The 22563-nt window shown below is 38.7% G+C and overlaps 3 protein-coding genes across 9 annotated transcripts in view; 1 reads left to right on the forward strand and 2 right to left on the reverse strand.

The window, feature by feature from the left end:
• Positions 1 to 291: 291 nt before the first annotated feature.
• Positions 292 to 3479, reverse strand: LOC111334758 (nuclear receptor subfamily 2 group F member 1-B). The gene is made up of 3 exons (XM_022940603.2): positions 3022 to 3479; positions 1638 to 2186; positions 292 to 1350 (listed from the first exon to the last, which is right to left on the reverse strand). The coding sequence occupies exons 1-3, from the start codon at positions 3431 to 3433 to the stop codon at positions 1016 to 1018; spliced, it is 1296 nt and encodes a 431-aa protein (XP_022796338.2). The 5' UTR covers positions 3434 to 3479; the 3' UTR covers positions 292 to 1015.
• A 1194-nt stretch (positions 3480 to 4673) lies between these two features.
• Positions 4674 to 14202, forward strand: LOC111345318 (uncharacterized). The gene is made up of 12 exons (XM_022952634.2): positions 4674 to 7528; positions 8181 to 8321; positions 8659 to 8745; positions 9483 to 9582; positions 10087 to 10338; positions 10588 to 10794; positions 11031 to 11159; positions 11270 to 11377; positions 11784 to 11906; positions 12340 to 12731; positions 13320 to 13428; positions 14022 to 14202. Exons 1-12 carry the CDS (start codon positions 7439 to 7441, stop codon positions 14087 to 14089), a joined length of 1806 nt encoding a protein of 601 aa, XP_022808369.1. The 5' UTR covers positions 4674 to 7438; the 3' UTR covers positions 14090 to 14202.
• A 1130-nt stretch (positions 14203 to 15332) lies between these two features.
• LOC111344490 (myocyte-specific enhancer factor 2A) overlaps positions 15333 to 22563 on the reverse strand; it is a 29594-nt gene continuing 22363 nt past the window's right edge. For all 7 annotated transcript variants that reach the window (XM_088758922.1, XM_088758920.1, XM_022921988.2 and 4 more), the window contains 3 exons: positions 18395 to 18627; positions 17429 to 17763; positions 15333 to 16902 (listed from right to left, as the gene is read on the reverse strand). In XM_088758922.1, coding sequence (XP_088615048.1) covers positions 16653 to 16902; positions 17429 to 17763; positions 18395 to 18627 — 818 coding nt within the window. In that variant the 3' untranslated portion in view covers positions 15333 to 16652. The remainder of the gene's footprint in view (positions 16903 to 17428; positions 17764 to 18394; positions 18628 to 22563) is intronic.

Here is a 22563-nt window from a genome sequence, read left to right on the forward strand (position 1 = left end):
ACGTTTTTAATAAAACAATTATTCCACTCGCGCTTGTTGGATATGAGATGATTATAGCCAAATCGGCGCTACGCGCCTCGTTGGCTATCTATCATCTCATGTCCAACGCGCGCTCGTGGAATAATTGTTAATTGTTTAATTTCATATACTAGAACTTTCTATAAATTTCGTCAGATTTCGGGTACTCCGAAGACTTTTTCGGATAAAGCGTTATTTTGTTACTGTAAAGCTTTCAGATATTCTCAAGTTTCTCGTACAAGAAGTGGTTTCTCAATAAACATTCCCTCGTAATTAACAAATGGTAAACACCACAGCGTACACTATTGAGTCATGGATGCACGCGGGAGGTTGCTAAGCACGAAAGAAGCGTAAGAGTCGCTCGAGGCGATAGCCGAGAGCGACTCTAGCTTCTTGAGTGCTTAGCAAACCTCCCAAGTGCATCCATAACTCAATAGTGTACGCTGTGGTGTTTACCATTTGTTTTATAACATAACATTAACACATTGTAGCTAAAGAGTTCCCTTTTGTTTAACAAATCTTACGTGACCAGAAAAAAACAAGCGCGCGCGGAAAAATAGTCTTTGCATTTGCTCACGTCAGCAGCGTACACCCATGGGCAAATGGGGGACGCTAAATTGACCAATCAGAGCGCGCGCTTTACTTTGGTTATGTTATAATATTTCTTGGTAACCAGCACCTTTAACTCTGATAGTATGGAATTTTTGGATCCACGTTTGATGTGTTGACCGCAGACGTCAAACCGTGGTTAGCAGGTTGAGGTTATGTCGGAGTTAAAGTTTCGAGATTTTTAGCTTTTAGATCGACGTGGATTTTCAACTGAAAAAATCAACATTTGAAGTTGAAATACTTCACTTGCACAATGAAATACAAACCTCCGATGAAATCCTATCTTTTTTAGATTTCACAGCACAGATTTCGATGTTTGACTCATCACAGGGTGACAATTTTGCGCATTTGTACTGACGCATTGTCAACGTGTCTCATGGGCGACCAATCACATGACAGTAGTGCCATTAGTGTTCATGGTATTCATGTTTCCATTTGGAAACCCACCATTGACCCAGTTGCTGGACGAACTTGTCACAACGCTGGTAAGAACCAACATCTCATTCAAAGCACTTTCCACCGTATTTCCCAAATTTATTGGAGTAAAGAACAGCGCCTCCACCGTACCAGGACGAATTAAGCGCAAGGAAGGTAGCCTCAGGAGAAGTTTGCCGAAACGTGTTGGTTGGTTTGGATATTGGGTGCGAATGTAATCTTCCAGTGCACATTGGGTACGTTCTTGGAGACCTTCCACGTGAGTACAGTTGGAGAGTCCTTGAGAATCTGAAAGCATTCATGAGGAAATAAAACTTCAAGATACAGATACAAGTCAAGCATTTGTCTTTTTGCAGTTAATTGATATGGTAATCAAATTGACTTCGACAGTGTGAGACGGTCCAAGTACTTCCGAAAGGGAATCATTTCAGAGTACATTCCTGCCTTTTAAAGAATAAAAAGTACTCTTCCCTACTGAAAGTGTTCTTATAAGAAATTTTCCCTTAAGAAAGCAGTGCGACTTCGTTTTAAGACCACAGTTTTGTTGCCAAAGCAAAGACGATTACTCCATTTACCTGGATTAAAAAGAAGAATAGCCTTGAGACAGCAAAACTCTGCAGAATCTATGTGTAAATTTTTAAGCTTTTCGACTTGTTCTTCAAATAATCTAAGATTTTCTGCAGAATCGAAAGCTGTAATTGGTCCATTGCTGCCTGCTGTTAACATCTCCGTATTCGATGGAGAGGTCAACGCGTTTATGGTCAGCGGCTGCGCCATGTGAAACGGCGAGCAGTGCTGAGCAGCGTTTAATATGAACAGTTCACTCCAGCACGATCGTAGCAAGATGGATTGATCAGGAAGAGTCAACTCCGAGAAAAAGGGAATATTCTTGGCCCATTCGGTCATGGAAACCAGCAGTCTGGTGGCAAGCTCGGACGCGCTTTCCAATCCCGCAATATTTGTGGAGATCCCGAGGGACTGCTGGTAGCGCGCGATGGTATCGGCTCGAAGCAAGAGAGTGATGTAATTTGAGTAAAAGGACTGGGGATTGCGCATGTCACCAAGGCCCATTTGTAGACAGCTTACGTCTGATTGAGTTGTTGAGATGCGACCTTTCTGAACAGCTGTTGGCAAATGGAAAAAAAGTTTAACAGCGAGCAATGGCAAAATACTTATACACGTTATGTAAAAAATAACTTCAAATAAAAAAATTCTTGTAATGAAGGCTTCAGGATTTAATCCCTTAATTTCCTCTCATTGCAGTCAGCCAACCATAAGCAATAAAAGTGTATAAACAAACCTTAATCCTCAGTCAAACCCACAATCCTCAGACAAAGTGTAATCAGGAGCCTATTACTTGGAGCGTTCAACTGCCCTTTGTTAATAAAGGCTGGGCTCAGTATGGGAGTTGAACGCTCCAATGGGTGGGCTCCTGATGTAATACAGATGTGGTAAACACCAATGAACTAGCATCAGTGCATGTCAGAGAACATTTCAATTTCCTTTTCCACCTTCTTACTATTATGATGCTGTAACTTTATGGCATAATAGGAAAATTTAGCTAACAAAAAGTTACAAGATTGTCGAGAAATGCGCCGCCTCTCCTTTGGCTATACTCATTCTCATAAATGCCCTACCCCGCGGTTCCCACCCCTCCTCCATTTGGGTTACCTATCATGTGAGCAACGGGCCGCTTCTTCCATAATTATACTATATGAATCAAAATCTTCTTACATTTGAAATAATCATGTCCCTGTTATCTTTTCGAAAGAAATATTGATTGCATATAATACTTGAACCCTATAAGCTGCATACCTCATCACTAGCGCAGCAGTGCACCGAAACGAAATTAAGAAAATACGATTTTTGTCTCCTCTGTCTTTGACCGGACATTTGTTTTAAAAACCATCTTGGAGGGAGAAAATACCTTAAAATGTCTAGTTCAAAGGTCAAACATACCATCTTTCCTCATTCCAACTTTCATACATTTCTTGAGTCTGCAATACTGGCAATGATTCCTGTGTTGGATATCTACTGGACAATTCTTGTATCCCCTACACGTGTACGAGAGATTCCGTCGAATGCTTCTCTTGAAAAAGCTTTTACAACCTTCACACGTAAAAACACCATAATGCTTCCCAGACGATTTATCTCCGCAAACTACGCATTCAAGGGAGGGTTTTGGTGTACTAGAACCTTCTTCCGTCTCTGAAAAGTCTCCGGGTGAATAAAACGCGTGTTCGAGAAGAACCGGTGAATCGGCTTCCGCGTTTGAAATTTCTGCGCAAGAGCTTTGTGGTTGTGGCAAGCTTGTAAGGGCGTTTATGTTCACGTTTATGTCCGATGCTGCTTCATCGTTGAAAGAGTTCATAATAAACTTGAACTAAAGGTTAAACAAGTCGCCAACTGGAGGGGTTGGTGACTCTCTTAATACAAATATGAATAACTATTGTTTGACCATGAAGAGAAATAAGCGACTTAAGAACAAAAGCAATTAGTCGCCCCTGTCGTTATTATGTAATATTGATTAAGGTACCCGTTAAACTGACAAAGCTTCTGTTTTGTGAGGGTTGAAATCAGCTGTGGGCTAAAGAGGGGTAGATGGAATCAAAGTAAATGAAGCTTTCAGAAAACTTTTCAAAGCAATAAATAAATCTATTTTTTTTAATCCATTCTTATACTTGATTTCTAATCAATGGATTTGAAAATACACTTAATAAGATTTAACACAGTGCACGACAATTTTTATTTTAAATTGAAAAAAATTGAAGCAGAAAGGCGTTTTCAAAACCTGGTTGAAATCAGCAATGAATACAAGTCTGCTTAAACTGTACAAATTTTGTTCAGCATTTTCAACCCCAAAGTCAAGGACGACTTCTTTTAGTACTCAACCAGGTATATATAAAGTGCTAAAAGTCAACTGCTTTGGACCAAAGGCCAACTAAAGTGACTGCAAAAAGTGAGCTGAAAAATGTTGTTTAATATCATATTTTTAATGGAGGAGAAGCTGAAATTTTTAACAGGTCCTATGGCTTCTTTGAATTTCTCGGAACGTTCTGTGTGTTTTATTTGTTTACTAAATACATGAAAACAAATCTTCTTTCGTTATGGGCCCTGTCAGTGGAAGGTGAAATACTGGTACTTAAATATTTTATAGCTTCAAACAATCTGTGGGAGGTTGTAAGTAAATTGAATTATATGCTGTGGGCGGCTTGTTTTGAAAAGGGATTGATTGATATGTCATGTCAGAAACTTTATGCTAGCTAAGACATAAATTCAATTCATTACAACTTGTGTTTTTCCTTTTCTCGCCGGTTGCATTCAAATGGTTTTGTCTTGTTTTCTTCCCTGTGATTGGATCTGGTGAACCGTGAAAATTCTGTTCGTCTGAACGATCATGAAGATTTTATTTAGCAGCTGTTGAGAACAAAAAAATTTCTATGATTGCTTAAGTATTGGTCAATCAGCTGTTAAAAAGGAAGGGAATTGTATGTTATTTCAAATTGACTAATATATAATGCGCGATCCGAGCGTGCGGTTGGTAACTCTGTATACATGGACTACAGAGAAGTGTAGCTGACTTATAAAATGCTTTGTTGTGATTTTCTTTTGAAATTTAAGATGTGTGTGAGTCGGGTGGCATGTTTGTTAGCCCTTTTCTGTGTAGAAATTTGTTATGGTCGGGTCATGTAAAGTGTTTTGACTTCACAGTGTACAAACAATAGAATCAAAGACAGTTGAATTGTTTTTTAGATTCAACATTGCCAAACCTTCACTGACGCAAAGCATCGAGATATTGCGAGAGCAACATAAACTGCTCAGTCTTTCAGGGTCAGTTTTGTATTGTGTGTTATTGAGTCCGTACATGGAAGACCGATCACCGCATGGCTGACAGTATTAAAAAATGCTGTAAGCGTCGTATCTACAAAAAGGCAAGAGAACTGCAACAGAAATTGGGAGGAGAAAACTGATCACTTCGACTTTATTCAATTCACATCCCAAATACTCACGATACGAGATCTGGTAGATGTGAACATTTTCATTCCCTCTTATGGTTAACTTCGAACTTCGAACTGGAAGAAAATGAATGCGAAGTAATTTCGTTTCCGGAGCCCTCGGTAAGTACTGGAAGATTGACAAAATAAATCACTATATGCGAGTTATACCACGGATCTAAGAGTCTTTACTTTTTCAACTAAATAAGGGTATCAAAGACTCTGGGATAGGACTTAGCCCAAATTAAGGGAACGAGAAAGAAAGAGAACTCAAATTCGCACGTCCTTTCGTATACTGACGTGCGCACGTTTTATTTTGGGCTATGGACAATCGTATCGCTTTAGTCCCAGCGAAACCGTCACAGCAGGACCAGCGAACTGTGATCATGATGTATAAGACTTCTTGAATAGCTGACTAAATTAACATAAAAGATCCTTTAGACTTCTTTGAACTGCAGCTCGAATATTTTTTAACCGTCACCAAAATAGTAACGGGTTGAATGAAGAGTTGATAAATGTTATCGTCCAGGAGACTTCAAAAGCAAGAGTAATCGATACAGCTACAGGTGCATGTGTCCATGTCACCATGTTGTTGAAAATGAAGAATAGACACGCATGCAGTGGTCATATATGGGAGATAACAAAGCAAACTGATTATGTACAGGTAGAAAATGTCGATAAAAGAGTTCTTGAGTCCAGTTGATATTCTCATTTGCGCAGTGGATTGAAACACCGTTACCTAATTCCAAACTTAAAGTTGATGATGCCGCACTACACGATAAAATTTTGAATACAGGACCGCATTCAGGAGAAGGCAAATGCCGACGAAAGGGAAGAAGCTACTGAACAAGGAAACCATAGGAAAGCGAAAAAGAAGCAAACTCTTCGTACGGTGACAATCCCATGGTACCTTAAGTGAAGATTTAGAGCCAGGAATTGGTCTACACTCAAAGACGACACAGTAATGTATGAAGCACCACATAACAAGCTGGACGTAAATCTGCTTGCTTTCCCATGAATTCCAACGCGTGTTGGGTCTTGATGAAAGTGTTGGTAAATTTTCCATGCGATGTACACAGGTTGTACAATTAAACCAACACAGAGGTCGGTCAGCGCGAGGCTGATCAGTAACACATTTGAAGGCGTCACTAATGAAGGAGTACGTGCAAATGACACGAGAATCAACAGATTGCCAAAAATGGCTAAAACGCAGAATGGAAAGTTGACAGTGGCGTTTATCACGAATGGAATTGAATTGTATCGTTAAACATTTCGCTCCAGGATAATAGTTTGCGTTGAGATATCTGTTAATTTCAGGTGTCCTCGGTGAGGGTTTTCGTAAAATACGCGAGATTAACGGCGGGATGTTAGATTTTACGGTCTGGTTTTCGCTTGTTCATAGCACTGAACTGAAGTCAATTTGTGAACAAGATCAGGGTAGATTGATGTTTCCCTGAATCGTGACAAGGCAAGACACTATGAAGGCAGATAAGTGACACAGCTTCAAATGGTTATTTTAGTTAAGATTTCGACAACAAAAAAACTCATCGACTGAACAAGCAATAGAAATGAGAATGACCCTTCAAAATGAAAGACAGCCTGGAATTTAATTTCGCCTGTTAGATGATTTTATTATCTGAACATTCTGCAATAACCGGTCCTCTGTTCAGGTTTCTCGTTATGATCTTAAATGCGATACTGGCGAAAAAAGGTGTTTCCCTTACGGGAAATCATTTCAAAGCAATTTATGTAAAGTGTTAATTATGGCCAACACTTTCCCTTGGTGAGTTCAGTATTAAGTCTTTACAAAATTGCACAAGTTTTCAGTGATTCTTTTTTAGAAACAGGATGGGTTAACAAAGTGTAATTTAAGAGGCGGAGACTGAAAACATATTTCACTGATATTTTAAATCACAAAGCTATAAAATGAAATAAATGTTTGCTGTGGCGAAGGCAAAATGAGATATTATAGATAAAAGAAAACCAGCCACAAAGAGAAATCGGAAAAAGAATTGGTGCATGTTCTTTGCTTTCCGTATTTATGTTCTCTGTGGAAACTACTCTTTCAAAATGAATCATCTCTATATTCTTGGCAAACTAGAGGCATGCATCTCGTCGCAGTTTTGGCTTAAGATTAAAACGCCAGTTTTTCTGATATAGTTAAGTGTCAGAAAAACTAAAAGCCTACCTTTCTTGCAAAGGGAATTTAGCAAGACCACGTTGCCAGAAATGTGCGAATGTATCTTAAAAGAAGACCATTCGCGCGCGCTAAAGGTAGGTAAATGAAATTATACTGACGTCAGCAAACGTACTTTTCTTTATACGTTGCAACGAAGCTTGCTGTAAAATATTGCCTTGTCGTTCAAGAGCTATAGCTTCAAATGTCCACTAAGAAGAAACACGCTCCGTCTGTTTTACTCACCGACGAAGAAAACGACCTGATTCGAGATATGTTAGGGCAGAAGAAATATGTGAGTGAATAAGATCGAAGCATTTTTAAGGTCGTTTGTGTGAGCTTTTGCAGCCCCGCAGATTTCGCAGCGAAAATTGTTTAAAGATATCGGTGTATGTTTCAATATCTAGATCAGTAGACATATACGCACAGTTTCCACGGAAAAAGGATATTCTTAATGAAAGGGATTTTTTATAAGTAACACAAGAAGGTACTTTTCCATTTACTCGTACCAACAGAGGTCATTGGAGCAAGTTCCCGTTCAGTATCTAAAGTGAGCCAGAATGTGGGATAGATTTGCTTCAACCTTTATTGAGATTAGTTAGAAAACTCGTACTACCCTCCTGACTTGATCATTTAAGTTTTCCCGAACAACAAGACGTAAGAGTTAGCTCCTTTTAATACTACTCTGCGGTCTAATAGGCCATTGTGGTCTCTCACTGGTTTTGGTTTCACGACCCTCAATTGAAAAGTGCTCCTTTGTTCTCAAAGATAACTTGAAACACGCGATAACAAAGTGCGCACACTCTAAGGCCGTTCGCGTTTTGAAAATGTTTAATTCGCCCATTTATTCATCAATTCATTCATTTATTTTAAATATTCGCTCGTTGGTCCGTTATTTTATATTATGCATACTTAACTATTCACTCATTCATTCATTTACTTTTCAGTCATTAGCAACAGGCGTTGTCCAGTTGTACCTCGCACTTCCAAAAGATCGAACACGATGGACTCATATCGTGACAGGAGTAGCATGCCTTGTGAAAGATGGCAACTTAAAGTCGTATTTCATCAGAGTTCTGAACCTTATGGTGAGTGCTTTCCATTGACACATGTTATCCCAAGAAAAATTTCGAAAACTATTTCGATTTCTTTAAAATTGTACCAGGAACAAACTGGAAACGAAATGATTGAAGTGATGGGGAAATTGAGGTGGAGAGAGCTGTTACAAGTACTCGTTCAACCTCCCCCCCCCCCCCCCCCCCACAATCATCCCCTATCAAAGGCTTTTAGGCAACTAGTAAAAGTAACACAAAATCTAACATGTTGTGGCCGTTAAGTTGTTTGTTGTTAAAACAGGCATTCAAAGAATACACGCCGTTCCAACTTCCCTTCTTACATTTAGGTTTTTTTTCCTTATTGTCACAGAGCCAAGAGATTCCATGGGAACAAGAATTGTATAAACAGTTCAAATACAGAGCCGCCACTACGATGTTCTATACCTTCAACGCGCATGTGGGTGGTGTGAATTTGTTTAATGCTGAGGCCCTTTTAGGGGTTATTGGGAAATGCAATATCCGGGTGGAAAATTATAGGGGTACGGAATACTTTACGAAAAAAATCAACGGGATACGGGATCCTTTAGGAAAAAAATTAACGGGATACGGGATATTTAAAATAAGGATTCTGGGATATCTAAATGTAACTATAGGAATACAAATAACAGGAATTACACTTAACGGGATATGGGATATTTAGGCCAAAAATTACACATAATAAGAGACGGAAGACCCAGACCCCCGCCTATAGGGTCTCAATGCCTTCTACATTTCTCCTTCTGCAGTTAAACTATAGAACTGAAATTCCTATTGATATAAAATCCGAAAATCTCAAATCTGCCATTCCGTCTGGTAGTTGGCTTAAATATTTTTTGATACATCTGAAATCACGGAAAAAAAGTTGGCCTGAAGTATTTTCAAACAGTGTTTTCATATTTTTCGAAACTCCCCAGTTCTTTTTAACATTTGTCTAACAAAATTTCAAGTTCATAATATATAGCTTGTGGAATTTGTTGTTAGTGGAATTTGTGGAATTTGTTATTAGCTACTGCGCAACGAGATTAGGTGGTTTTTTTTTATGCCACTCTACTCGTTCAGATTACACTCAAAAACACTGAACAGATAAGTATCATCAAAATTATTAGATATGTAATTTTTTATTTCAGTCTCAAGTGGTTTATTTTTTTTCGGTAGGATTGTCGAGCAGGATTGAATTTCTGTGATGAGTTAGAGGCAGCTGCTTTTAAGGCAGCGATCAAGGAAAGGATCAAAGATTTCAAACGAAAAAGACAGGGTTAGATCTCTTTTCAAATCGTCGAAAAAAGAGTTTTCTCCTAAATTCGTTTCCTTATTGCATGATAGCAATGTTTGATATAACTGCAAATCCTAAAAAGGTGGTGCCGAGGGGGGTCTGGGGAGGGCAAAATAACGACATCGATATCTTTCTTGTTTTATTAATTGTCAACGTCACTGTTTTCCAGAAATTCCATCGTTCTGATTGATCCTACACCCTCAAGTTTTGATAGTAAATTAGCTTGAATAAGACCATGTAATTATTCATCAGCAACGCCTAGTATTTTTTCCGTTAAATCGAGAGCAATATCTCCTGCAAGGTTGATCAGTATTCTCTTTCTCATTATCTGTCCGCTTGACAGAAAGTGAAAATGCTCGAGAGAGTTGACCCTTTGGTCGCTCGTGGAAGTCAACATTTGACTAAGCATGAGCTTGAAAGTACATGGTCTTATTCGTGCGATCACATTGTATTGTTTTTCGGTTACCTGAATTTCTCCCTTCTCAGAGGCTCGCCAAAGAAAACTTATGGCTCAACAACAAATGCAGTTCCAACAAATGCAACAGATGCAGCAAATGCAGCAAATGCAACAGATGCAACAAATGCAGAAACTGCATCAATTGCAACAGATGCAGTCAATGGTTGGAGGACCGATGGGCCGAGGCGTCCAAATGGTTCGATACCAGACTCTTCAAGGTCACGGCTCGTTTGCTCAGCCAAGACTTATGATGAGACCACAAGGACCCCAGATGATGGCCCGTAAGACACATATTTCTTTCATATTGATGCCCCTCACTCCATTTATTACCCTAGTGACGTTTATCAAATATGTTAGTGATCGAGTCGACTGAAAAAATTAACTTTTGTAGAGTTAGCCATTGTGGAATTACCAGGCTCCGAGAACAACATTTCCAGAGAGGTCCCGGTCGCATCTCTAGGTATTATTGCTTTGAGTAGAACTCTCTTTCAAAGAATACTTAAGGGAAACATTTTTCTCTTCAATTGCAGCTCGCCCTAGGTCACCAATGCCTATGCGACCACAGTCTCCTCAGGCACCCATGCAAATGCGACGAGGAATGCCAAGAGGAATGGGACCAGCTAGACCCGCCTCTCCCCAGCCTCCCACTCAGCCGGTTTGTTCCACTGCGCCTCAGACGAAAAGACCTGTAGAAAACAATCTACAAAGAAGACCACCGCCCCAGACTCCCACCTACGGTAAAGTTAAACTTCAGACGTGATTATATTATAAACTTTACCATCCATTTGAAATAGTTTATAACGACAATGACAAAGTAAACCGATCTTTGGCGACAAAGGTCCACACTTAGTTTGCTCTCTTACGTGTGAATTTACCAGATTACTTGAAGTCATTAAAACACCAAGACTCGTACAAGGCTTCTGTGCAATAAAATTAGCCTTGGGGTCCTTACATATTTCAATTTTTTTGGTAGATTCTGTTAATCAAAGACCTGAAAGAGCTGCATCAACGAAGCCGATACAGAAGCAAGTAGAAGAACCTATATACGAGGCTATGCCAAAAACTGACCAGGCACGAGAGCGAGAAGATGTTTCAAAAAGTGGTTAGTGATGGCAAAATGGGGGTTTGAGATTTTTAACAAGCTCTATCAAATCTGGCCTCCTCGATCAAACTTCTACTTCCTCTGATTAAATTATTGTTTTTGCGTCACAGAAGTCGCAGCCAATGCCACTGCAACAGAATCAGTCGCACAGCAGAATATTACTACAACCGATCCAGATTTGGACAAGAAATCAAAGAAAGAAAAGAAAGAAAAGAAAGGTGCACATTTAGATGAAACTGCACCACCAAACCGAGTCATGGCATAAAAGATGAAAGACATTTTAAACCAATTCAGGCAACACGTTTAATTACAGGGATGGCTTTAGCATCAACCACACGAGCGCGTATTTTAACTAAAGAAAAGTTTTCCCTGTGTCTGCTATGGATCCACGCGTAAATCACTGTTTTTCTCCAAAATAAACAATGTAACAATCAGAAAAAACACCCCCCATCCCCCTCCCCCCTCTCCATATGGACTAATTTCGTACCCAAATGCTATCGTTTAACCGTAACTGAAATGTAGGGACCTCACAACCGCTTGGCCGTAGAGGGGCTGGGTACGAGACCACCGAGGGGCCAGTCTTTCCAAACTCACCTTTCTTCTAAAGTAGATTTGTTATAACAGGTTTCTTTGGAGGCCTTTTCAAGAAAAATACAAAAGAGTCTGAGGGAAAGTCAAAAGCTAAGGATGCTAAAAAAAACCCGGATCCAGTTTCCGCCCAAAGCCAGGCTGCAAGTCCGTCGCAAGGTAAAGTTGCAATTAAAGCAAACTGTAATGCTACTCTATATGGTGGGGATGGTAGAAGGTAACAGTGTACAAGCCTCAGCAGTAATTCAATGTTGGACGACAAGATAACAGGAGTGTAGCATGGTTAAGTTATTCAAAGGCTGTGCTCTCTCCTCGGAGTGTATTTTAAAGCTATCTGAAAAGATAAATTGGTAATTGAAATCTTGAGCCATAAGCAGAGGAGTTGCAAGCGTTTCAGTGAGTAGATGTTGCCGAAATAAAGTGGAATAACAGACAGACTGTCGACAGACTTTTGCAGTTAGTATTTACAACTGATTTTAATCAGGAGCCCAGCCCTTTTGAGATTGCATCCCGGTAGATGATGTGAGTACAATTTAGCCGATGATAGGATGAAAGTTTAACGGTATGATGTTCGTGCGTTGTCATTTTACAGAGCCTACTCCTTCGCCACAATCAGCTCCACCACCCACCAAAGCCCCGGGTGCTCCAACATCTCCGCCTGCCTCTATAGCTCCACCCCCTCCACCTGCCCCATCTGGTTCGTCCCCAATGGGCCCACCGGGGGTCACAGCTGCGACTCCTACCTTGACACAGGTAGAAGCATCATCCTTCCCACCTGGGTCAGATGTCGGATCAATTGCTCCACCACCACCTCCACCGCCACCACCGCCACCGCCACTGCCACCACCCGCGCCCCTTGTTCCTCCTTTGATGGAATTCCAAATCTCTAATACTATGGAAAACTTTGTGAGCTCAATCGGAGCGGGAGGCGATGAGCCAGCGTCGTTTTTAGACAGTATACTTGCGGGACCACAGCTTAAAAGGGTCGGTAGAGTGTTTATTTCCGTACTCTTTAATATAGGTAAGGTTTAATTCCTTTAACCAACAAATTAGACAGCGTTGCGGTATTAATACTACAATTAAAATTTTGAACTACTATGTAATACTGCACATGTACGACCTGTGCATTTTCGTTGACCATAGCTCCGTGGGAAAGTCACCTATTGCTTTTCTGGGTTTAAACTAAGCTCGGAAATTTCATTAATTTGTCTGTCTTTCGTCTTTCTTGCGCATTTTTTCGTTCGTTCGATCAAGTCCCCTCGTTCCCTCTTTGTTCCTTCTTCGTGCGCCCTTTGTTCCTCCTTCATCCCTTCGTTCCTTCTTTGTACCCTCTTTGTTCCTTCTTCGTCCCTTCGTTCCTTCTTCGTTCCTTCTTCGTTCCTTCTTCGTTTCTTCTTAGTTCCTTTTACGTTCCTCCGCTCCTTTGCTCACTCTTACCTTGGCTCGTTCTTTTACTCGTTCCTTCTTGGGTTTGTAAATTCATTCAACCATCTACTACGATATTCATTGTTTACTTTGCAGTTCTTGTTTGTCACCAAGTTTATTTGTGTATTCATCTACTGGCGCTTTCAGGTTGATAGATCAGCTGCCCCTCCGCCAAAACCCAAAGAAGAATTTACTGGAATGTTGGGAAACTTAGCTCGTGCATTAGATGAAAGGCACAAAGTGATGCATTCTTCAGGTAACGTGACCTGGCCTCTTTCCTTTTCGGTCTGACTAATATTTCTTTTGTATCGTACTAATCAGCGGCGATGTCACAACATCCTTTCAATCAGTATCATATATTGTGTGTGAGAAATGGTGACCTGATTGTTTGCGCGCTGATTGACCGATAGAAAGGTCTGGGTTCCAGCCGCGGTAGGGGGCATTATGTTGTGTCAACAATTCCTCTTACAGTCTCTCCTCGAAGTCAATAAGTGTGTGCCGGTACACTTTCGGGGAAATATGAAGAAATGTTGTTGATTAGGCGATAACTGACCAGCCTTCCAGCGAGTAATCCTATTACCAACCTGAGTCCCCAAAACCCACGCTACGAACGGCTACCGAGGTAGTCTCGTGTGCATAATCACTCGCAGATGGCCCTGGCCATCTACGAGTGTCTTGTTCAGCTCGATTTCCTCTGTTTCCTCGGATACGGTCTTCGATCCTCCTGAGAAGACCTTGAAAGTCGGCTGGTAATTGAGTCCAAAGTATTGTTTGATTATTCTTCGATTAATAAGTTAATTCCATGGATTTCCTTGTATATATCTCTGTATTGTTTCGTACTTTCCACAGACGAAGATGATGATGATGATGAAGACGACGACTATGACGATGATGATGACGAAGATTGGTCAGATTAACTCTTTGCACGTCCCCGTGCCGTAGTCGTACTAAACATTTTTTAGCCTGATACATTGTTTGTACAACAGAAATGAGTCTCGTATAATTAAAGTCAAACCCAATTCACGGTGAATGGTTCAAGAGACTGACCACCCTTCCTTCCCTCCCCCCCTTATTCCTATAAACAGCTCTGGGAACGACAAATTCACCACACTGCTGCTGTACTCTGATTGGGGAAAGTGCCTCGTATTAGAAAGGCGAAGCGTAAGTTCGTTCCTTACGACGTAGTGCCCCTCAACCATCTGTTCTTTTTCCCCACCCCGCCCCAACTTTGTTGCTTAAAAACAATAAACGTGCGCGTGTCACTCAAATGATAATTTATTTCTGGAACGTAAATGTATGCAGAACTAAAACGATAAACTTTAGGAAAACAAAATTTCGATTACAAATGTTTATTGTTATAGAGTACAAGAGAAATCTATCGATTTGAGTATTCTGTTCTGTCAAAAAACACAACCACGTTTCCGCGTTATATATCTTACTTTTAATTGGTTATCTAACCGCCTTGACCTAGTTCTCATTCTAGTTACAATTCGGAATACATTGATTTTGTAACTGACTGAGACGTTACGCAGCAAATCCAGTGTGCATGCTGCGCAGATAGCCATTTCCGAGTCAACTTTGGCCTCTTTTTCAAAGCGAGTCCTGGTGCTCAACCTCTCATGTGACTTCAAGTTTTCATTCGCATTTGCAGATTAAACCCATTTTTCATGCGAGTGGTTGAGCACCAAGTCTTGTTTAGAAAAGGGGCCAAACGTAATACAGAAATGGCCTAATCGGGCGAGCAAATCTGACGCTTGGGTGCTCTGTTTCAGACCTAAGTTTTCGCGATTTTACATAAGCAGTTTTTGAGGAAAATCTGTTTTTCTTCCTTTTCGGAATCTACAAGGAATACGGGCAAATGCTACGTCTTGAGCTAGTAGCTACACCTATCCGATGGCATTATATCTTAGCATTCGACTAAAAAAGGAAAACCGAATTCACCGCTTGAAGGAAACCTTTCCATGTTTAAATCTCTTGTTTGAAAGCAGTAAAAAAATCTCAGTGTTGACATCCATCGTCCACAACATAGTATAAAACAAAAAAAGGAACAAAATGTAGATTAACAGGCGCTTAAGTAAACATCCCAAAATACCCTTGCCAAGTCAGACGTTCCAAACGAGTTCTTGAGTGAGCCCTTAACATTTTAAGATGCAAGACACATCCAGTCAAATTTTCTCGTGTTAGGAATTAAAAAATTAAGCAATTATTCACCACCAATTAACATCACCCTTGCAGAGTTTCATTTCTCCGATATAACTTTACATAATTGCACACTTAAGAATATATCAACCGCTAATATACGAGGTGCTATACTCTATCCTTAAAAAATCCCAAGTTATGTCTCACATATACTATTAAATGTGAAAATAAACTACGATATTAAGATTTCCAGCTAATAAACCGGAAACTGTCTAAAACAAAATCAGTTTCAAAAGCGCCCTTGGCCCTGCAAAGCGAATTCAGTATCTAAATTATAAAACTGCCTTTGGCAAAAGACTTGTTTAAATGAAAATACAAAACTACACCGTAGTCAAAATTAACGTTACATTAACTTTTTCGTGCTGTGTACAGCCACGCTGTTCTGGTTGCATGTATCTATTGATTATTAAATTTTTCTCAGGGGTTTAAGAGGGGGGGGAGAGAGTAGGAGTTAATTAATTCTCTATTGAATATATGTTTTTGAGTAATATTTACAAGAAAAAAAAAAAATACCAAATAACAAAAATGTACATATAATCCAAGGCTGCTATTGAAAGTCACTTTCACCAGACAAAAAAAGGTCTACGTGTTACCCTCCTATAGTTTCGACAAATAAAATTACTATGATACCATTCGATAATTATCAGAAACGAAACAGCCAAATGAATAACATATAGTACAGCAAAATATTCAAATGTTATCAATTAATCAGTTGTAGGGTGAACTTGCAATAAATACCAATTTTGATGTCAGATTTTTACGCCTTCGCACAACTACATCTCACATAAACTTCGTAGCTTATTTGACGATGAACCTGATTTTTCTTTTTTCACTTACTTTGTGACTGGTTCAGTATTCAAAGCGAACTGAGAAAGTTTTAAGTCTAGGGTACACAGGCAACTCAGCTTATCTTCTTGACAGCTGAGGTTGCACTTTCAAAAATGAGGATGGTGCCTCCTGAAATGACAGACAGGGAGAATACACTATTCTGCAATGGCTAATATCTTCACATGCGTCTTAAGTTTTTCCCCCTCAGGATATAATTACAATTTTTATGCTCTCAAGGGGTCAGGTCCTGCCTATTTTACTAAACCGATTATAAAATAGTAAACAGGAAGCAAGAAAAAAAGCTTCCTACAAAATATAATATTGATAACAGCCTTGGTGAAGACATGATGCCTGCATCACATTATTAAGATTACTTCTTTTTTGCCAAAAAACGAAAACACGAATAAACCTAAATCATCTATTTCCTGTATATAAAATTTTCATCCTGCTTTTTTAACGCCCCCAGCCGTTCGCAGCAGCAGAAACAGTTGGGTCTAAGCGTGGGCGCTTGGAACCAGGGTCTTTATCCATGTCACGGTCATCTCTGATGGCTGCTATCCTCCTCTGTACCTGGTAGGGTGAACTGGGGGATATTGACGAGCGCGAGTTTGGTGACGCTGTGTCTCTATCCGCGGGCTCAGCCTTGATGCTCACCGCGGACATGCCTTGACCAGGAACAGTAAGGCGATTGCCCAGTAAATTCCTAACAAAAGAAGTCTACATTTAGTATTGGTCATTAAAGTTCAAAAACTCAACTTCACAACTGATTACCCTGAATTTGACAAGGGTTGCAATCAGTGGCTGGTTCAAACGCTGTCGTGTAACTATTTTTCAATATTACCCTGTTTTCCTTCTTTCTTTCCATTTATTGTTGTAATCTTCCATGTGTCACTAGTTTTACCTTCTGTTACCCTTGTCACCCTTTTTCATGTGCATTGCTTTTAAATGAAGATTAATATTTCCATGCCAGCAAATTCCTACGATGTTTTCAAGTTTCAGCGTTCCTACTTTGCAATATGAACGTGTTTCCACGTGATCCTGTTGTTTTGGACTATGCTTTCAAATCATGCTTACACCTACATCACCCTGTATCTTTCGGTTGAGGATATGAACACAATTCTCCTCGTTGGCACATTTGGAAATGTACAGAGAACAGTAAGAAGAATAGGCATACTCATATTACGTGAAAGACCATTTGTATCAAATAAGAATTGAACACAATCCCTCACCCTGCTTGTATCATGTTATTTAGCTGCAGCTGCTGTTGCAGTAGTGCTTGCTGTTGAATCAGAGGCAAGGCAGCAGCAGCACCTTGGTACTGCACCAGTTTGTGTGCCAGGGATTCAGTGTTGTTATCCATCGAGAATTCAGCAGGGAATCCAGAGGGGAGAGCCGAAGAAAATGACTGTGGTGCCCCAGATATGTTGGGTGTGGCCATGGAAAAGATGGGAGTAGAAAGGGAGTGATTATCACTTGGTGTTGGCATGGGTAAGTTGTTCAATGATATCACTGGAGTGGATAAAGGTTGATCCTGGGCTGAAGCGCCAATGCCATGTCGGTTATGCTGTTGATACAGAAAACACAAAAGATTAATACACATTAAAATATATACAAGACTCCACTGCAATGACTTAGAAGATCAACTCAATTCAAATTTTCCAAACTGATTATCTAAAGGTATAATAAATCTGTATATTGACAAAACCAATCAGCAAAACTACAGAACCTAACTTCTCACAAACATAGAATGGTAGCACCATAAAGTTTAAGCCTAGCACATCAATACATCTGAAGGTTGTTATTCTAAATATCCAAGGCTGGTGATGTACGTAACACTTCTCTTTAATTGTGTCCCCACATTAGGATGGGATATCTCCCAAACTAGAGGGTTCTTTGACACGTTAATAAAGTTTCTATCTATCTATCTATCTATCTGTCTGTCTGTCTGTCTGTCTGTCTGTCTGTCTATCTATCTATCAAGGCTTGGATCCCCACACACAATGCTTTCAACAGTGCAGATTCAAGCAGTTTGCAGGAAGATTATCACATATGAGGCAGAAAGAAAGCCTGGCTCACCAATGAGCACTCTATGGCTCAGTTGGCAAAGAATCCAATTGTAAATTTGCAAGGTCTCATGGGACGGGAGACTCAGCACAAACAGCAGCACCACTGATTTTTTGGGTCACTTCTCTTACCATCTGTCCTGCAGCTGAGCTTCTGTTGGGGATGTTTATCTTTAAGGCAGGCCTGTTGGTGTTTGGTGGAGGAGTCACAGCTTGTGGATGTGGCGATACAGAATTTCGCCCACCAGTCACCCCAGAGGGAGGTGTTACAAATGAGCCGTCGTTACCCTGAACTGATCCAGGAGTTACACTTCTCCTGTTGTACTCTGCTGCAGCCACCAAATCAGACATGTTCTGTGTGTTTCCTGAAGAAAACAAATCAAATTACATTCCATTAAGCAGAGTTTACATTTCAGTTTACTATCATTGTTATAATTTTGGAACAAGTACGGAAGTTTCAATTGAAATTGACAAATTCCTACAAACAACTCAAGAGGGCTTCTATGCTTCTCAAAACAAATTTTTTAAAGTTTTTTTGTATTTTTCTTTATCCTGTTATAGAAAAACAACCTTTTGTCTTTGTAGACACTGAGTTGTCAATGACCAACAAAAAGTTTAAACAACCCTACTACTTTCGTTTTCTTACAAAGTAAAATATGCTACAGCTGACTCCGTTGATTTCAAGATTTTGCGACAAAAAGGTTCGAGAAAAGGGAATATTTCAATTACAGAGTTTTCCCCTAATTTTTACCTCTTTTCAATCTTATCTTTATGGACAAATTAAAGTGAAAGATAAAATAATGTGTTCTGATGAAAAAAAAACAAAAAAGAAAAGAAAACAAAGAGAAATGGGACTGCTCCTAAGTTAGTATCATATTAGTAAATGTCTAATATGAATAATAAGGGACAATGTCATTTAATTGAAGTTTAATCATTACAGAAAATACAGTGATGATAAATTTGTTATTTAATTTCAAAAGCAAACAACCCATAATAAGACCATTTTAAGCATCACTTATTTTTAACTCATCACATAAATTTTATGATTTTTTGTTATCTACACATAGTGTTTTAAAATCAGACAATTATATAATTATGAGATATTTTAGAACAAATACATTCAACAGTGAGTTTTTTGAAGTTCTTAAACATAATTATCAAAAACTTGTGACCTCATGAAAGAAATTAAAATGAAGAGTATGATGTATCTATTTCTGGATGAATTAATGCTACAAAATAAAAACAATATTTTAATTATCATTTGGCAAATTAAATTTTACCAGAGGAGTGACACCATGCATTGGAACTTTGCCAGCTATATTGACTAATATGTCCATTACACTTTTCTCTTTAGAAATTCCTACAAACTCTTGTATTCTTTTTTAAACTTTTTTTACTTGTTTATTTAAGCTTGCTTTGTTTTTATTTATTGAGGCCTAAATCACTCATTTATGTTTAAGTATTGGTCAGCAATGTAAATTGTAAGGAGGAAACAAAAATTTGCCCATCAACAATAAAAGTTTATAATGTAAGATTACTTTTTAAGTTTTTTAAATTTTTTTAATATTCTCAATAACTGATTCCATAAATATTAAAAATAAAGTCAACTCAAGCGTGAAACTATACTATCACCATAATGACCAAACAGGTTTTGTCTAATATTGGTCACAATGAAACTGTTTATAATACTTGAAAAATTCAGATTAAAAGCATGGTCTTATTTCTGGTTCCGAATATCACTCTTTTGTAGTTCCTTAATTGAAAAAATTGGAAGTAAATTACACAAAATTGTCAGCTTATATTTTCAAAGTAGAAAATAAATGATTTGAAAATCTTCCCTGGGGTTCATTTAAAAACATGTTTCAGAGTGTTGTCACTATTTGAAAACAAAGAGTGAAAACCTACAGTGATAATAAAATTTATAACATAACCAAAGTAAAGCACGCGCTTTGATTGGTCAATTTAGCGTCCCCCATTTGCCCATGGGTGTACGCTGCTGACGTGAGCAAGTGCAAAGACTATTTTTCCGCACGCGCTTGTTTTTTCTGGTCACGTAAGATTTGTTAAATAAAAGGGAACTCTTTAGCTACAATGTATCAATGTTATGTTATAAAACAAATGGTAAACACCACAGCATACACCATTGAGTTATGAATGCACTTGGGAGGTTTGCTAAGCACTCAAGAAGCTAGAGTCGCTCTTGGCTATCGCCTCGAGCGACTCTTGCGCTTCTTTCGTGCTTAGCAACCTCCTGCGTGCATCCATAACTCAATAGTGTACGCTGTGGTGTTTACTATTTGTTAAATCAAATATCACTGTGATAAAACAAATGAAGCGCCTGTTATCTGAGACTCTTGCACAAGACTCTTGCTATTTTTCTTTTTGCACCAAAATCTGACAGACAAAAATTGGTTCCTTTTAACTGTACATCGTTACAAGTCTTCATGAAAGAAAAAAAGATTAAAGAATTCTCTACATTACAGTAGATTTTGTGATAGATCTGTACATTCTATGATAAAATTTTTCAAAAAGATAAATTTGATGGGGGCAACAGCACTGGGTTCATGTTTCCTTTTATCAGCTTTGGGAGTTTGATGGATACAATTGGTCTGAAATGTAAGAACACTCTCATTAGTTCAATCATTTTGCTTAATATTCATTTAAATTTCAATTGAAAGATATGATGTTTATGACAAGCAAAATAAACAACTGCTGTCTGTCTGCATCAATATATATATTTTTTTGAATATGGAAAAACATTTTTCTGTCTTTATGGATTCAGTTTATGAGACATAATGGAGGACATGACAATTTTCTAAGTTAACCTAGACTCTTGGCTTTAGAAATGATAAAATTCTTAATAATTAATCCAAGCCTACCTGCACAAGATACTAAAATTGACAAACTGACTTGAGGATAATAATGAAGCCATCTGAAGTGCTTGTTACCAACATATTAAGACTAATAAATCCTTTCTGAAACCACACTTAATATGGAAAAAAAAAAACCAAAAATATTGCTTGTAGCTAGAAAGTCTCGATGTTAACAATAAACTTTCATTTGAAGCTACCAATTCTAACCATTATTGCTTGCAACTGATATTAAAGGAAAAAAACTGCTTGGTCCATTTATGAACACTCCTTATTCAACTAGTACTGCCAACAATTCATGTCTATCAAACAATGCAAGTTAGCTCAAGCTCTTTCTGCTCTGTTCTCCAATCACTGAACATAATTTCACAAATGCTTATCCATGTATCTGACAACATCCTTCCAGTATCTTTGATCTCCTAATGAAATGTTCAGTTTTCCACTTAAAGGCCCATTTTCAACCAAGATGCCTTGTGCACCCAGATCATTTTTCATATATGAAAAATACGCTATTTTCCTCAAAGTTGCGGAATCGCTTTGATATCTTCTTCCATCTTACTAATTAGGGCTTTCAAAGTTCCATCTTGAATCATGTGCAAAGAACAAACTATAGTAGTATCCATATCAGTAAATAATTTTTAATTCTTACATGTATGACGGTGAAAAACGTCATTTGAAAAGTTGATGCCGCCGAGGAAGCGGTCTAGAGGAAGGCCGGGTCTGCCTGTCTCGGCAAAGGTTATTCGACTTCAAGAGTCTGTGTATGATTTATGGAGGGCAAGGAAAACAGCAATGGGTTTCGGTAACACTGCAGACAGTGCTTTTGCAAAAATGTTATCGCATTGTTCCTACGGTGGAACTAGAGACTCCGGGGAAATTTTTGTGAGGTGTGAATAATTATTTGACTGATTTTTACTTGAGATCCTGAGATGTGTATGTAAGCGATCTCATTTGTACAAGTCATTATTCTATAATTGAAACGCGTAAAGTAAATCAGTTTTGGTCAATATTGGTTATTTGTTTATATTTTATTTAGTGTTGAAGCCGAACAATTTCCTTGAACATCAAGTAAGCTTTGTACAAGTTTTATACACAGACACAATTTATATATTTAGCTGCAAATTTGTTTACTGTGTTCTTCACCAAATCTTTGTTTTTCTTTTTAATAGTGTTTGTGAATGACTATCAGAGTTCGCCATTTAACAATAGCGCGATTCCAGAACAAAAACAAATGACTGCAAAGGATCTCGGATGAAAATGGGCCTTTAAAAATTTTATTCTAGAAGTAAGAAAGTTCCCATCCATTTGTTGTTTATAAAATGTGTGTTGTGAAATTTTTAGGCCCAACTAATCCTGGTCAATTGGCTCTGGTTACAGTTCATATATCGCCAAAATTGAGATAAAACCATAAAGAAGAGGCCTAAAGGAGGT

Source organism: Stylophora pistillata, chromosome 4 (genome assembly GCF_964205215.1).
Source record: "Stylophora pistillata chromosome 4, jaStyPist1.2, whole genome shotgun sequence".
In the NCBI taxonomy this organism is placed as follows: Eukaryota; Metazoa; Cnidaria; class Anthozoa; order Scleractinia; family Pocilloporidae; genus Stylophora; species Stylophora pistillata.